Source organism: Neoarius graeffei, chromosome 2 (genome assembly GCF_027579695.1).
Source record: "Neoarius graeffei isolate fNeoGra1 chromosome 2, fNeoGra1.pri, whole genome shotgun sequence".
Classification (NCBI taxonomy): Eukaryota; Metazoa; Chordata; class Actinopteri; order Siluriformes; family Ariidae; genus Neoarius; species Neoarius graeffei.
In genome coordinates, this window is record NC_083570.1 from 17,067,440 (window position 1) to 17,082,887 (window position 15,448).

Genomic DNA, 15,448 nt, shown 5'->3' on the forward strand with positions numbered 1-15,448 from the left:
ACAGACTCTGACAGACCTAGACAGACGTTGACAGACTCTGACAGACCTTGACAGACCTTGACAGACTCTGACAGACCTTGACAGACCTTAACAGACTCTGACAGACCTTGACAGACAATTACAGACCTTGACAGATGCTGACAGACTCTGACAGACCTTGACAGATGTTGACAGACTCTGGCAGATGTTGACAGACTCTGACAGACCTTGACAGACGTTGACAGACTCTGACAGAACAGCGCGTCATGAAGTGTTTTATTCCTCTTAAACCACAGCAAACTGTAATGAATACAATTTGCTATTCATTAAAGAATGACATCAGTGCCGTAACTTTTATCCATTTATTGTTCCATAATAAAACATACTATAAACACTCCCTACTTTCGGATTCTCTCTCAGATCTTCATGTAAAGAAGTTACAGAAAAAACCCCATATTGAATATGTTTATTATTAGTCCTAGACTGAAGGAAATGCCAGTTAGTCATGGTGTCTGATGGCAGAAAGTCCCAGCGCATTAATATAAAGCTTCCAGCCGGAACTACTTTCAGAGCTGGCGTGAAAGAAAACCTGACCAATGAGAGCAGAGAATTCAAGGAGTAGCAGAATATCAGGAATATAAATGAACTAAAATGTTAAATAAATAAATAAATAAATATAAAGTGTATATGTAGTATACGCGTTTAACATAAATAAAGAAAATATCTCAGGTGTCAGAATAAATCAATTCAAATTCATTCCCACGTTATTTCTTTGTCGAGAGACTACAGTTTTGAAATCTCGCGAGATTTCCGGATTTCCGCCTGGATTTTTCGAGCGTTCATTGTCAGCAGGTGACGTGAGGCTGGTTTGTTGCGGGCTGGTGGCGATGTCTTATTCAGGATGATATCGCAGAGGGAAAGAGGCGAACTGGCTCGATTTTACACCGTTACAGACCCGAAAAAGCATAAAAAAGGATACACGGTTTATAAAGTCACAGCCAGGGTGAGTCCCGCCCTCTGTTCCACTGGAGCTGCTGAGACAATCTAGCACTAACACAGAATAATCGAGAAGGAATATTCTGCTTCTTTTTTTAAAAGCAGAGTCAGTAATTGAGCAGACATATTTTGGATTATTGATTAGTTTAGAAAAAAATATCGGTTGATTTTTATTATATTGTTTTATTTCTTGAAGCTGTAATATTATTTTCCTGTCGTTTTCTAACAAATCCCGCCTTCTGCTCGGTGATTGGTTAGTAGTATCCTTGTTCTGGATTAGGATTGGCTGGTCGTGTGTGAGTACGGTTGGGAGCCAATCGCAACGCAGAGGGCGGGATTTCTCTGAATCTAGATAAACATTTTGACATGGTTATTAAAGCTGATTGTTTACTTTAATGTTGCTCTTATTTCATAAAGATATGTTGGGAGTTGCTTCTAAATGTTTAATTTGTGGTAATAAATTAATGTGATTTTGTCCTATCTATCTATCTATCTATCTATCTATCTATCTATCTATCTATCTATCTATCTATCTATCTATCTATCTCTCTCACACACACACACACACACACATATATACAACCCCGATTCCAAAAAAGTTGGGACAAAGTACAAATTGTAAATAAAAACGGAATGCAATAATTTACAAATCTCAAAAACTGATATTGTATTCACAATAGAACATAGACAACATATCAAATGTCGAAAGTGAGACATTTTGAAATTTCATGCCAAATATTGGCTCATTTGAAATTTCATGACAGCAACACATCTCAAAAAAGTTGGGACAGGGGCAATAAGAGGCTGGAAAAGTTAAAGGTACAAAAAAGGAACAGCTGGAGGACCAAATTGCAACTCATTAGGTCAATTGGCAGTAGGTCATTAACATGACTGGGTATAAAAAGAGCATCTTGGAGTGGCAGCAGCTCTCAGAAGTAAAGATGGGAAGAGGATCACCAATCCCCCTAATTCTGCGCCGACAAATAGTGGAGCAATATCAGAAAGGAGTTCGACAGTGTAAAATTGCAAAGGGTTTGAACATATCATCATCTACAGTGCATAATATCATCAAAAGATTCAGAGAATCTGGAAGAATCTCTGTGCGTAAGGGTCGAGGCCGTTAAAGCATACTGGGTGCCCATGATCTTTGGGCCCTTAGACGGCACTGCATCACATACAGGCATGCTTCTGTATTGGAAATCACAAAATGGGCTCAGGAATATTTCCAGAGAACATTATCTGTGAACACAATTCACCGTGCCATCCGCCGTTGCCAGCTAAAACTCTATAGTTCAAAGAAGAAGCCGTATCTAAACATGATCCAGATGCGCAGACGTCTTCTCTGGGTCAAGGCTCATTTAAAATGGACTGTGGCAAAGTGGAAAACTGTTCTGTGGTCAGACGAATCAAAATTTGAAGTTCTTTATGGAAATCAGGGACGCTGTGTGGGCGGCACGGTGGTGTAGTGGTTAGCGCTGTCGCCTCACAGCAAGAAGGTCCTGGGTTCGAGCCCCAGGGCCGGCGAGGGCCTTTCTGTGTGGAGTTTGCATGGTGTCCGCGTGGGTTTCCTCCGGGTGCTCCGGTTTCCCCCACAGTCCAAAGACATGCTGGTTAGGTTAACTGGTGTGGCATGGGCAGCTTACACATCTGGAAAGACACCATCAATGCTGAAAGGTATATCCAGGTTCTAGAGCAACATATGCTCCCATCCAGACGATGTCTCTTTCAGGGAAGACCTTGCATTTTCCAACATGACAATGCCAAACCACATACTGCATCAATTACAGCATCATGGCTGCGTAGAAGAAGGGTCCGGGTACTGAACTGGCCAGCCTGCAGTCCAGATCTTTCACCCATAGAAAACATTTGGCGCATCATAAAACGGAAGATACGACAAAAAAGACCCAAGACAGTTGAGCAACTAGAATCCTACATTAGACAAGAATGGGTTAACATTCCTATCCCTAAACTTGAGCAACTTGTCTCCTCAGTCCCCAGATGTTTACAGACTGTTGTAAAGAGAAAAGGGGATGTCTCACATGGCCTTGTCCCAACTTTTTTGGAATCGGGGTTGTACATACACACACACACTGATATATACACGTTATATGTATATAGGTGTGTGTGTGTATAATGGTCTAATCAGAGTCAGTGGATCAGTCCATATTAACGGGAAATAGAAATCCAGTATTAAAGTGTTAAATCAGTTTTGATCTCAGAGAGGAATCATGTAGCCTGAGTGCAAAACTGAAAAAGCTCTGGAGGATTTTTTTTGAAATGATCCGGAAAACATCCATGATGCTGAATTTGAGAAATGATGTTTAATCACAAATTCCCTGAGCTGAGAAAGCATTAAAACCCCGTCATCTTTTATAAACAGAAAAACATTCATAAAGCATTGCTTACGGTTGTCATGTGATGTGTTTTATGTGTAAAAAAAAAAATTTGTCAGATTTAATTTTGTTCTTGTCGAACATCCTCCTAGAAATCGTCCTTATTGAGCTGCTTTTCTGCTCACCACGGATGCGCAGAGTGATGACTTGAGTCCCTGAAACCTTTTTGTTATACTGGAGGAAAAAAAAAAAGTCTGGCTGTCCTTATAAAGCATGACCCTCAGATTATGACTCTTTGCTTTTGCATCACCTTTTGAGAGAACGGTGATGCTCTTTTTTTTTTTTTAAATGAACTCAATTTTTTTTTCTGTATCTAAAGGTCGGTGTGATGGAAATTTGAACCCAACTAAGAGGTACCATGTTATTAGACAACTTGCGTTTTTGTTTGTTACGTTTGTCACGTACGAATGTCTGCAATAATTCATTCTGGTTCTGGAGCAGACCTTCAGGTGTGTGCTTATGAGCGAGCAGGTTTCACTCACTCGCCTTCGGAGATTTGCATGTTGTTGTCTTGTAAGGAACCTGTTCACGTGACCCACTCAAAGTCGAAGGACGTGATAACAACAAGAAGAAGAACGAAAAACAGTAAACACATCACATGACTAATAAATAAATGACATCATAAGGGAAACATGATGTCATCGGTGTTTGTATGGTATAGCAAAACAGGTTACGTGAACAAGACAAATCCGAACTGGTTCTGTATTTGTGTGTTTGGACACCCTGGATTTAATGTTTTAGTGAAGGATTGTGATTGAGAATTTTTATTATTAATTTTTTTTAAGACTTATGATTAGAAATGAAGTTTATTTCTGAATAAGTGAATGGCTTAGTAATAAATATCATCATCTGTCATCCGGCAAGCCGGTGACTTGGTAAGATATCCTATCCCAGACCCGCCGGTCGAGCATAGCTGCTCTGAGTTGTTCTTCCTTCAACCCCGTTTCTCGTTCGAGGACTGTTTTCAGGGTGGTACGTGGTCGACCGACTTTGCGCTTCGCCTCAGGCTCCCACAAGAGAACTTGTGCGGCAGGTTGATCGTGACGAAACACATGGCCGCACAATGCCAGACGGCGTTTGGCGATTATGGTCGAGAGGCGTGGTAGGGAACCGTACAGGCGGTCGTTTGTCCAATGGTCCTGCCAGTTGACGTTGAACACTCTGCGGAGCATGCGGGTGTACGTGGCATCCAAGGATTGCTCTTGTGCTCTCGTTAGAGACCAAGACTCGGATCCGTAGAGAAGAATAGATTCGACTGAGGCCTTGAACACACTGACCTTTGTGTCTCTAGACAGCGGGGCAGCCCACACCTTGATTAGAGAATTTAGGGCGCCCCAGGCTTTGGCCTTTCTGGAGTTGATGTCATGAGCAGTGTTCATCTAACTGCCAAGGTATTTGAAGTCGTCCACCTTCTCGATAGTAGAGTTGTCAAGCGCGTGGAGAGATTGGTCCGTAGAGGGATTTATATGCATCCATTTGGTTTTGCATGCGTTCAACTGAAGGCCAACTGATTTAGCAGCCAGTTCTACTCGGTGGAGAAGATCCTCGCCCGAATTCACAGAGTCCTCAAGAAGAGCAATGTCATCAGCGAAGTCGAGATCGGATAGATGGACAGCAGGGTGGCGAGAACTTCTACGGCGTTTAAGAGTGAGCCCATCATCCATGCGAAGGGCTAAACGCAAGGCGTAATCAAGAACAATGATGAAGAGCAGAGGAGCTAGGTTTATCAACAAATAAATTAATATGTTTAAAAATTTAAAAATGGTGAATATATACCGTATATATATTTTTTCATCCCTAATTTAAATATAAAATATTTTCAGTTTTTCCTCAAAAGTGTGCAAAAGTCTTCACACACATCGACCAAAAATGGCTTAAAAAATAATGAAATGAAATGTTTCAACGTTAAAAAAAATGCAGTAAGCCATAATAAATGACACAAAGTCAATATTTGGTGTGAGACGACCCTTTGCTTTAAAAAAAAAAAAAGTCTCTGGTACAGTGAGTGCAGTTTGATAAGGAAATGAGCTGCAGGCTTTACTGAGCATCCTGCAGAACCAGACACAGTTCTTCTGGACACTTTGCTTCTTAATTTTGCACCAAAACCCAGTCGTCTTCGTTCTGTTTTCTTTTTTAATCGGAAAAGCGGTCGTTTAGAGCTCTACAATGTTTTTGTCATGTTTTGACTCGATGATGTAGAAGTCATAAAATAGAAATCTAATAAAGTTTGTATGAAGGGAAAAAAAATAGGGGGGTGAAGACTTTTGCACAGTCCTGTATATGTATAGACCCATCTCTATGTACAGAACAGTACTTGATTCACTGAAGTGTGTGTGTGTGTGTGTGTGATCTCCATCTCTGCCAATGTGTATAAAGTCATCATTGTTCAGTTCCTCGTCTACCCTTCCCACTTTGACACACGCACACGGAGCACTAGGCTAATCTTCCTGCCCGAGACTCAAACGTATGGCCGCTCACTTCTAATAAATCTTTTCCTTTATCCATCACAAACGATATTTTATTCCGGAAAGTACTTTTGAAGATAATTTTGCCAGAATTTGTCTGGTTGACATTGGGACAGATCTTGGAATGACTTTCGAGAGCACTCTTCATCTCCAGACCTTCCTTCCTGAATTAATTCGCTGTTCTTTTTCCAGATCATCTCCAGGAAGAATCCCGAAGACGTACAGGAGGTGAGACCATTTATACTTTTTCAAAAAAAGAAAAATATAATTATAAGACAAAATGATATCAATGTGTGACTCGCTGAAGGTCTTCGAGAGTGAAAGGAATGTCAGTATAACTGATAACTGGATTAAACACTGTGTGTCATGCTGTTGGAGGAAAATAATCAACGACAACAGTGTGGTGTGGTGAAGCGGAGACGCTGTAACCACCACGACAGTTACAGCAAGTGTTTTATTTCTCTTCAGATTGCAAGGTCGCTGTGAATTAAAGAATGATGTCAGTGTCACATTTTTATCCGTTTATCGATCCATAATAAAATTCAAGTTAGATGGGTTGCGTTGGTGTACAGTGGTCTTCAAGTTATGCCACAGATTCTCAACTGGATTGAGGTCTGGGCTTTGACTCGGCCATTCCAAGACATTTAAACATTTCCCTTTAACCCACTCCAGTGTAGCTTTAGCAGTATATTTAGGGTCATTGTCCTGCTGGAACGTGAACCTTCATCCCAGTCTCAAACCTCTGGCTGACTCCTCCAGAATTACCCTGGGTTTAGGGCCATCCATCTTTCCTTCAGTCCTGACCAGCTTTCCTGCCCCTGCAGATGAAAAACATCCCCACAGCATGATGCTGCCACCACCATGCTTCACTGTAGGAATGGTGTTCTCAGGGTGTTGGGTTTGTGCCACACATCGTGGCATTTCCCATGATGGCCAGAAAGATCATTTGACCGGAGAACCTTCTTCCATGTGTTTGGGGAGTCTGCCACATGCTGTTGGGCAAACTCCAAATGTGTTTTCTTAAGCAGTGGCTTTTTTCTGGCCACTCTTCCATAAAGCCCCGTCCACTCTGTGGAGTGTACGGCTTCAAGTGGTCCTATGGACAGATACTCCCATCTCCGCTGTGGATCTTTGCAGCTCCTACAGTGTGATCTTTGGTGTTTTTGTTGGATCTCTGATCAATGCCCTCCTTGCCCGGTCTGAGAGTTTTGGTGGGTGGCCTGCTCTTGTCAGGTTTGTCGTGGTGCCATATTCTTTCTATTTTGCTATAATAGATTTAATGGTGCTCACTGGGATATTTTTTATAACCCAACCCTGATCTATACTTCTCCACAACTTTGTCTCTGACCTGTTTGGAGGCTCCTTGGTCCTCATGTTGCTTGCTTAGTAGTGTTGCAGAGTCAGGGTCCTTCCAGAACAGGTTAATTTATATATACAGACATCATGTGACAGATCATGTGACACTTTGCTTGCACACAGGTGGCTCTTAATCAACTAATTATGTGACTTATGAAGTGAATTGGTTGGACCAGCTCTTATTTAGGGGTTTCATACGAAAGGGGGTGAATACCTACAGTGGTGCTTGAAAGTTTGTGAACCCTTTAGAATTTTCTATATTTCTGCATAAATATGACCTAAAACATCAGATTTTCACACAAGTCCTAAAAGTAGATAAAGAGAACCCAGTTAAACAAATGAGACAAAAATATGATACTTGGTCATTTATTTATTGAGGAAATTGATCCAATATTACACATTTGTGAGTGACAAAAGTATGTGAACCTTTGCTTTCAGTATCTGGTGTGACCCCCTTGTGCAGCAATAACTGCAACTAAACGTTTCCGGTAACTGTTGATCAGTCCTGCACACCGGCTTGGAGGAATTTTAGCCCATTCTTCTGTACAAAACAGCTTCAACTCTGGGATGTTGGTGGGTTTCCTCACATGAACTGCTCGCTTCAGGTCCTTCCACAACATTTCCATTGGATTAAGGTCAGGACTTTAACTTGGCCATTCCAAAACATTAACTTTATTCTTCTTTAACCATTCTTTGGTAGAACGACTTGTGTGCTTAGGGTCGTTGTCTTGCTGCATGACCCACCTTCTCTTGAGATTCAGTTCATGGACAGATGTCCTGACATTTTCCTTTAGAATTTGCTGGTATAATTCAGAATTCATTGTTCCATCAATGATGGCAAGCCGTCCTGGCCCAGATGCAGCAAAACAGACCCAAACCATGATACTACCTCCACCATGTTTCACAGATGGGATAAGGTTCTTATGCTGGAATGCAGTGTTTTCCTTTCTCCAAACATACCACTTTTCATTTAAACCAAAAAGTTCTATTTTGGTCTCATCCATCCACAAAATATTTTTCCAATAGCCTTCTGGCTTGTCCACGTGATCTTTAGCAAACTGCAGATGAGCAGCAATGTTGTTTTTGGAGGGCAGTGGCTTTCTCCTTTCAATCCTGCCATGCACACCATTGTTGTTCAGTGTTCTCCTGATGGTGGACTCATGAACATTAACATTAGCCAATGTGAGAGAGGCCTTCAGTTGCTTATAGGTTACCCTGGGGTCCTTTGTGACCTCGCCAACTATTACACGCCTTGCTCTTGGAGTGATCTTTGTTGGTCACCCACTCCTGGGGAGGGTAACAATGGTCTTGAATTTCCTCCATTTGTACGCAATCTGTCTGACTGTGGATTGGTGGAGTCCAAACTCTTTAGAGATGGTTTTGTAACATTTTCCAGCCTGATGAGCATCAACAACGCTTTTTCTGAGGTCCTCAGAAATCTCCTTTGTTCATGCCATGATACACTTCCACAAACGTGTTGTGAAGATCAGACTTTGATAGATCCCTGTTCTTTAAATAAAACAGGGTGCCCACTCACACCTGATTGAAAACACCGGACTCTAATTTCCCCTTCAAATTAAGTGCTAATCCTAGAGGTTCACATACTTTTGCCACTCGCAGATATGTAATATTGGATCATTTTCCTCAATAAATAAATGACCAAGTATAATATTTTTGTCTCATTTGTTTAACTGGGTTCTCTTTATCTACTTTTAGGACTTGTGTGAAAATCTGATCATGTTTTCGGTCACATTTCTGCAAAATTATAGAAAATTCTAAAGGGTTCACAAACTTTCAAGCACCACTGTATGCACACTCCAAATTTCTGTTTTTTCATCTTAATTATTCTTTGTGCCACAAACAATTATTTTCACCTTTAAAGTGTTCGGCTTGTTGTGTAAATCAAATGGTGCTAACCCTCCAAAAATCCATTTTAATTCCAGCTTGTAATGCGACAAAACGGGACAAACACCAAGGGGGATGAATACTTTTGCAAGACACTGTAATAATGGTGTACCAGTGATCAGGAATCCAAACACCTTTTTAGATTTTGATGTCATAGTAAACTGTTTTAACATTGTTTTGCTCATATATACAGGACTGTGAAAAAGTCTTGGCACACCACCCCCTATTTTTTTATTTTTATTTTTTCCCCCCATGCAAACTTTCATAGGGTTTTTATTTATTTATTGAGTCAGTTTCACAAATCTTCAGCTGTGGAAACTGTGTTTTAATTAAAAAAACAAAAAAAAAAAACCTGCATCCAGCCCAAAACTTACTTCTTATCTCGGAGTCATTCTTGAAATGATCATCTTGGAAAGTCCATGAATGTACACACACGCGCACACGTCCTAATGTGGCAGGCATGATCTCATTTAGTGCCTTAATGCAGCCTGAATAAGGAACAGCGCCCACACAAACACACAGAACTCCGCCAGAGTGTGAGCTCTGAGTGTGTGATTTGTTGATTTATTGTATTTGATTGCTTGAACCTCTACCTTTCTGTTAATCCTGCTCTCGGTCAGTATTGCATTATGGAGGAACTAAGCTGCATTTGATTGGCTCTCGGGAACGAGGAGGAAGCGGGATAATGGGGGTTTACGTCCACGATGAAGGAAAGGAGAACGTAAGACGAGTTGTCTTGTGTCTTGCGTGCGCTTATCTCTGCCTGTCTGTCTTCGTCTAGATCACGGTGTGGAAGCGCTACAGTGATTTTAAGAAGCTGCACAAAGATCTGTGGCAGATCCACAAAAACCTCTACAGACAGTCCGAGCTCTTCCCTCCGTTCGCCAAGTCCAAAGTCTTCGGTAAGGTCTTTTACATTTTTTACATTTTCAATCAATAAGCATGTTTACTCATGTTCTGTAACAAATGAATGCAAACCGTCAAGAGAAAATGACACAAAAATGATCGATTATGAAGTAATTTGTACCAAGACATTTTGAGAAGACGGAGGAGCTTTATAACGTGTGACAAAAAACAAGCAAATAAACCACACACACAGCAAGCTGAGCATATGGAAGATTGTAAGAGTGAGCGATTTAAAACAAATCTCTCACGATGCCTGATACGTATTACAGTGGGGCAAAAAAGTATTTAGTCAGTCACCAATTGTGCAAGTTCTCCCACTTAAAAAGATGAGAGAGGCCTGTAATTTTCATCATAGGTACACTTCAACTATGAGAGACAAAATGAGGAAAAAAAAATCCAGAAAATCACATTGTCTGATTTTTAAAGAATTTATTTGCAAATTATGGTGGAAAATAAGTATTTGGTCAATAACAAAAGTTCATCTCAATACTTTGTTATAAACCCTTTGTTGGCAATGACAGAGGTCAAACGTTTTCTGTAAGTCTTCACAAGGTTTTCACACACTGTTGCTGGTATTTTGGCCCATTCCTCCATGCAGATCTCTAGAGCAGTGATGTTTTGGGGCTGTCGCTGGGCAACATGGACTTTCAACTCCCTCCAAAGATTTTCTATGGGGTTGAGATCTGGAGACTGGCTAGGCCACTCCAGGACCTTGAAATGCTTCTTACGAAGCCACTCCTTCATTGCCCGGGCAGTGTGTTTGGGATCATTGTCATGCTGAAAGACCCAGCCACGTTTCATCTTCAATGCTCTTGCTGATGGAAGGAGGTTTTCACTCAAAATCTCATGATACATGGCCCCATTCATTCTTTCCTTTACACGGATCAGTCGTCCTGGTCCCTTTGCAGAAAAACAGCCCCAAAGCATGATGTTTCCACCCCCATGCTTCACAGTAGGTATGGTGTTCTTTGGATGCAACTCAGCATTCTTTCTCCTCCAAACACGACAAGTTGAGTTTTTACCAAAAAGTTCTATTTTGGTTTCATCTGACCATATGACATTCTCCCAATCCTCTTCTGGATCATCCCAATGCTCTCTAGCAAACTTCAGATGGGCCTGGACATGTACTGGCTTAAGCAGGGGGACACGTCTGGCACTGCAGGATTTGAGTCCCTGGCGGCGTAGTGTGTTACTGATGGTAGCCTTTGTTACTTTGGTCCCAGCTCTCTGCAGGTCATTCACTAGGTCCCCCCGTGTGGTTCTGGGATTTTTGCTCACCGTTCTTGTGATCATTTTGACCCCATGGGGTGAGATCTTGAATGAATGAATGAACCCTTTGTCACTGTTACCAGTGAAATTGACCATTGCCTGTCCTTACAGAGGGGGAACAGGACAGGAAGACAGGGATAAAAGAAAAGAAACACAGTAGTAACATGAGGAAAAAAAGAACACCCCCCTCCCACTATGCTCCTATCAGGAGTACAGTGTGGGAGCATTTAAAAAACCTCTGCACAAGCACACAATAACACAAGTACACTTTAAAACATGAGACTTGAGGGGGGGAAAGGGGGGTAGGAGAGGAGGGGAGGGGAGGAGGTAGAGGTAACTCAGCGCAAGCAAGCAGCCGTCTGCTCCTGCAGTCATGCAAGCAGCACTGGTCACGCACCCGCTTGTCACACTGGGGGTGAAAAACGGCGACCGCGGAAAATTGGGGAAGGAATGCGAAGAATGCGAGAGTGTCTCCCAGCAGTGACCTTCTGGGGGAAATGTTGCCCCAGCAACAGCCTTGATCAAGGCCAGTGCTGTTCAGGGAGCCGAATGTCGATAAGATAGAGATTGTTTGGTCTTTCGAACAGACGCAGTCTTTACACGTCCACACCACTCGTCCATATCTGTCCATTTCTGTTCAATTCAATTCCATTTGGTCTCCGAAATACTTATTCCTTGCAAAGCCGAAAGCGTCTCCAGATGACAACCATGTTGTGGTTCAAGTTCTATAGCCACAGTCTGAGTGCCGACAGCTTTGCCCACCACTTCAATCATATCGGGCAGCTTTGTGGGGCTTCGAACAGCTGTCACCGTTGTCTGATTTCCTCGATATACCAGGGCTATGCCTAATCCAATCAGCAAAAGTCTGGTAATCATGGTTCTGAATAGGTAAATATCTCCAATGTCCTCCACAGACGTTCCGGCAGGACAGGTGGGTTCCCCCGAACCCAGAAACTGTGTCAATTTCGTTAGGAGACCAGTTTATCAAATCCATGCTTTTTTAGTTTAGAAATTCAATGTAGAGAGAGTCCCTCAAAAAAAAGTATAGGCAGACGAGACGAAACAAAGAGCACAAGCAGGAAAAAAAGGAGAGGAGAGCAGAGAAATGCGACCGCCTTCCGTGAGAGCACGGAGAAGAAAAAAAAATCTTGCGTGGAGCCCCAGATCGAGGGAGATTATCAGTGGTCTTGTATGTCTTCCATTTTCTAATAATTGCTCCCACAGTTGATTTCTTCACACCAAGCTGCTTACCTATTGCAGATTCAGTCTTCCCAGCCTGGTGCAGGTCTACAATTTTGTTTCTGGTGTCCTTTGACAGCTCTTTGGTCTTGGCCATAGTGGAGTTTGGAGTGTGACTGTTTGAGGTTGTGGACAGGTGTCTTTTATACTGATAACGAGTTCAAACAGGTGCCATTAATACAGGTAACGAGTGGAGGACAGAGGAGCCTCTTAAAGAAGTTACAGGTCTGTGAGAGCCAGAAATCTTGCTTGTTTGTAGGTGACCAAATACTTATTTTACCGAGGAATTTACCAATTAATTCATTAAAAATCCTACAATGTGATTTCCTGGATTCTTTCCCCCCATTCTGTCTCACATAGTTGAAGTGTACCTATGATGAAAATTACAGGCCTCTCTCATCTTTTTAAGTGGGAGAACTTGCACAATTGGTGACTGACTAAATACTTTTTTGCCCCACTGTATGTTATGGGATGGAATCATATGATATCGGTTTATGAACACTGAAGTTTACTGTAGCAATACTGTCTCGTGTTGCCTTTAAAATAAAAGCTTGTTCGATGCCGCTTTATTTAACGTTTAGAAATAAATACATCGGTAACGCAAAAACAAACTGGTGACAATTCGAAAAGGTCATGTCCAAAGTTTTAACACTGCATCCGTGGCTTTGTGACGATTTCTCATTCTGAACAAAGTTGCGAGGAAGATAGATGCAATCACGATATCCACGATCTCTGAGAAAAGCGTACTGTGGCATCATTTATCAAGATATGTCAATTTTTGTCTCGTCGTATTGGGTTTGTCGCACGCGCTGCTTGTTTTGTACGTTTGACTTGATGAATGTGCAAATTGATTCGAAAGTGCAGTTCACAGGGCTGGCTTTTAATTCTACAGTGTTTTATTTTAAGTACGGTAATGCTATTATTATTATTATTATTATTATTATTATATGGACGCAAGTGTTTTACTGGGAAATACGCCACTCATGTTTTTCATACGAGCTCCATCTGGGACATGGAGAACCAAAACCGTGATGTCTATATGTCACTCGTGAGGAAATCGCTGAATTGTTTTGATAATTTTGTGGACTTTTTTTGCGAATGTGTCGATTATAATAAACAGAAAATCACACGTTGGATTGAAGATATGAAGTTGATCATCTCGTGTTGAAAAACTCGCATTTTTCATACGAAATACTTTGCGGATCTGAGTGACGTATTTAAATAATATTGGCTGGCTTTGAGTGGTCTATCGTATAGATTCCATTCAGCTAGCATGATACGGAGCGAGTCGAAGACGAGTAGCTGAATGGAATATATCCGATATACCATGAAGGAAAGCCAGCCAATATTATTATTATTATTATTATACATACACACTTTCTTTATATCAGTGTATCAACATTCCCGAAGGCCAACGCTAGCTTGCCCATGACTCAGAGACGTTAGCGTGACAGTCCAGTTACCTTTCAGCCGGTGTAGTGTTAGCGAAGGCCAATGCTAGCGTGGTCAAGCCGAATATCATTATTATTATTATTATTATTTTCCCTGTGTAATTTACTTTATTACTTTTAAAATCAACATCGACACACAACGGAGTGACCTGGCAACCAAGGTTCTCTCAAAATCTTCCACTTTTAACGAAGCAAACCTGGCGGCCATGTTCATTTACAAACTGTCAGTCACTCGCCAGCGCAGAAGTTTTACATGTCCGATGTGTCTCTCTTTTCCAGCTTTTCGATGTCCATTGGTATGTTTTTCTCTTGTGAAGAGTATCTAAAGAAGTTTTGGGAGGCTTTCAGGTGTTCAGCGCGTCTTTAGTTTAAGTTTTCAGTTTATTTCTTTCGTGCTTAAACCTAGCACTGGATTCGCCTCGTCTTCTCTCTTTCCCGGCCGACAAAGAAATGATTCAGCGCATGCGCAGCAGAGAAGTTTTGTCATTGGAGCTTCGCTTGAGCTCTGACGTGTGATGTCATGTTGTCTTGACAACGTGCAACATGATGATGATATCGCATGCTCATTCTCCATTGGGCAGAATGGCGTAATACATAGAGGATAAGCGATATGATAACAATATTGCATGCCATCAGTAAACCCGCTAGAAGGGAATAGAACACGTTTTTATTCCATGGAAAAAGCGTCCTGTGTGTATAATAATTCCTGATATTTCACTCCGGTGACGTCACTCCCAGTGTTTTCCTGCTGACTTGGCAAACTGGTTCAAAATTTAAATTCTTTTGATTCATTTGCATATTTTCTTTTTTTTTATGGGGGGGGATGTGTCCATATAATATAAAGAACTTTACATGGTGGCATGAAGATATGAAGTTTATCTGCTCATGTTGAAAGATCTACAGTCCTGTGCAAAAGTCTTTGACACCTATTTTTTTTTTCTCCCATACAAACTTTGTTATAGATTTCTCTTTTATGACTTCTACATTGGGCGGCACGGTGGTGTAGTGGTTAGCGCTGTTGCCTCACAGCAAGAAGGTCCGGGTTCGAGCCCCGTGGCCAGCGAGGGCCTTTCTGTGCGGAGTTTGCATGTTCTCCCCGTGTCCGCGTGGGTTTCCTCCGGGTGCTCTGGTTCCCCCACAGTCCAAAGACATGCAGGTTAGGTTAACTGGTGACTCTAAATTGACCGTAGGTGTGAATGTGAGTGTGAATGGTTGTCTGTGTCTATGTGTCAGCCCTGTGATGACCTGGCGACTTGTCCAGGGTGTACCCCGCCTTTGGCCCGTAGTCAGCTGGGATAGGCTCCAGCTTGCCTGCGACCCTGTAAAAAAGAAAATTTTGCACCAAAACCTAAGACGTGAGTGTGACAGTCAAGGTGTCCAGAAGAACTGTGGCTGGTTCTGTAAGATGCTCAGTAAAGCCTACAGCTCATTTCCGCATAAAACTGCACTCATTGGACCTGAGACTACTATTTTTTTTATTTTTATGCCT

The 15,448-nt window shown here is 41.8% G+C and overlaps 1 protein-coding gene across 3 annotated transcripts in view; it reads left to right on the plus strand.

Annotated features, from left to right (window-relative positions):
- Nucleotides 1-807: 807 nt before the first annotated feature.
- The window catches only part of rps6kc1 (ribosomal protein S6 kinase polypeptide 1), a 71,907-nt gene continuing 57,266 nt past the window's right edge, over nt 808-15,448 (plus strand). For all 3 annotated transcript variants that reach the window (XM_060913929.1, XM_060913931.1, XM_060913930.1), the window contains exons 1-3: nt 808-982; nt 6,026-6,061; nt 9,876-9,996. In XM_060913929.1, coding sequence (XP_060769912.1) covers nt 881-982; nt 6,026-6,061; nt 9,876-9,996 — 259 coding nt within the window. In that variant the 5' untranslated portion in view covers nt 808-880. The remainder of the gene's footprint in view (nt 983-6,025; nt 6,062-9,875; nt 9,997-15,448) is intronic.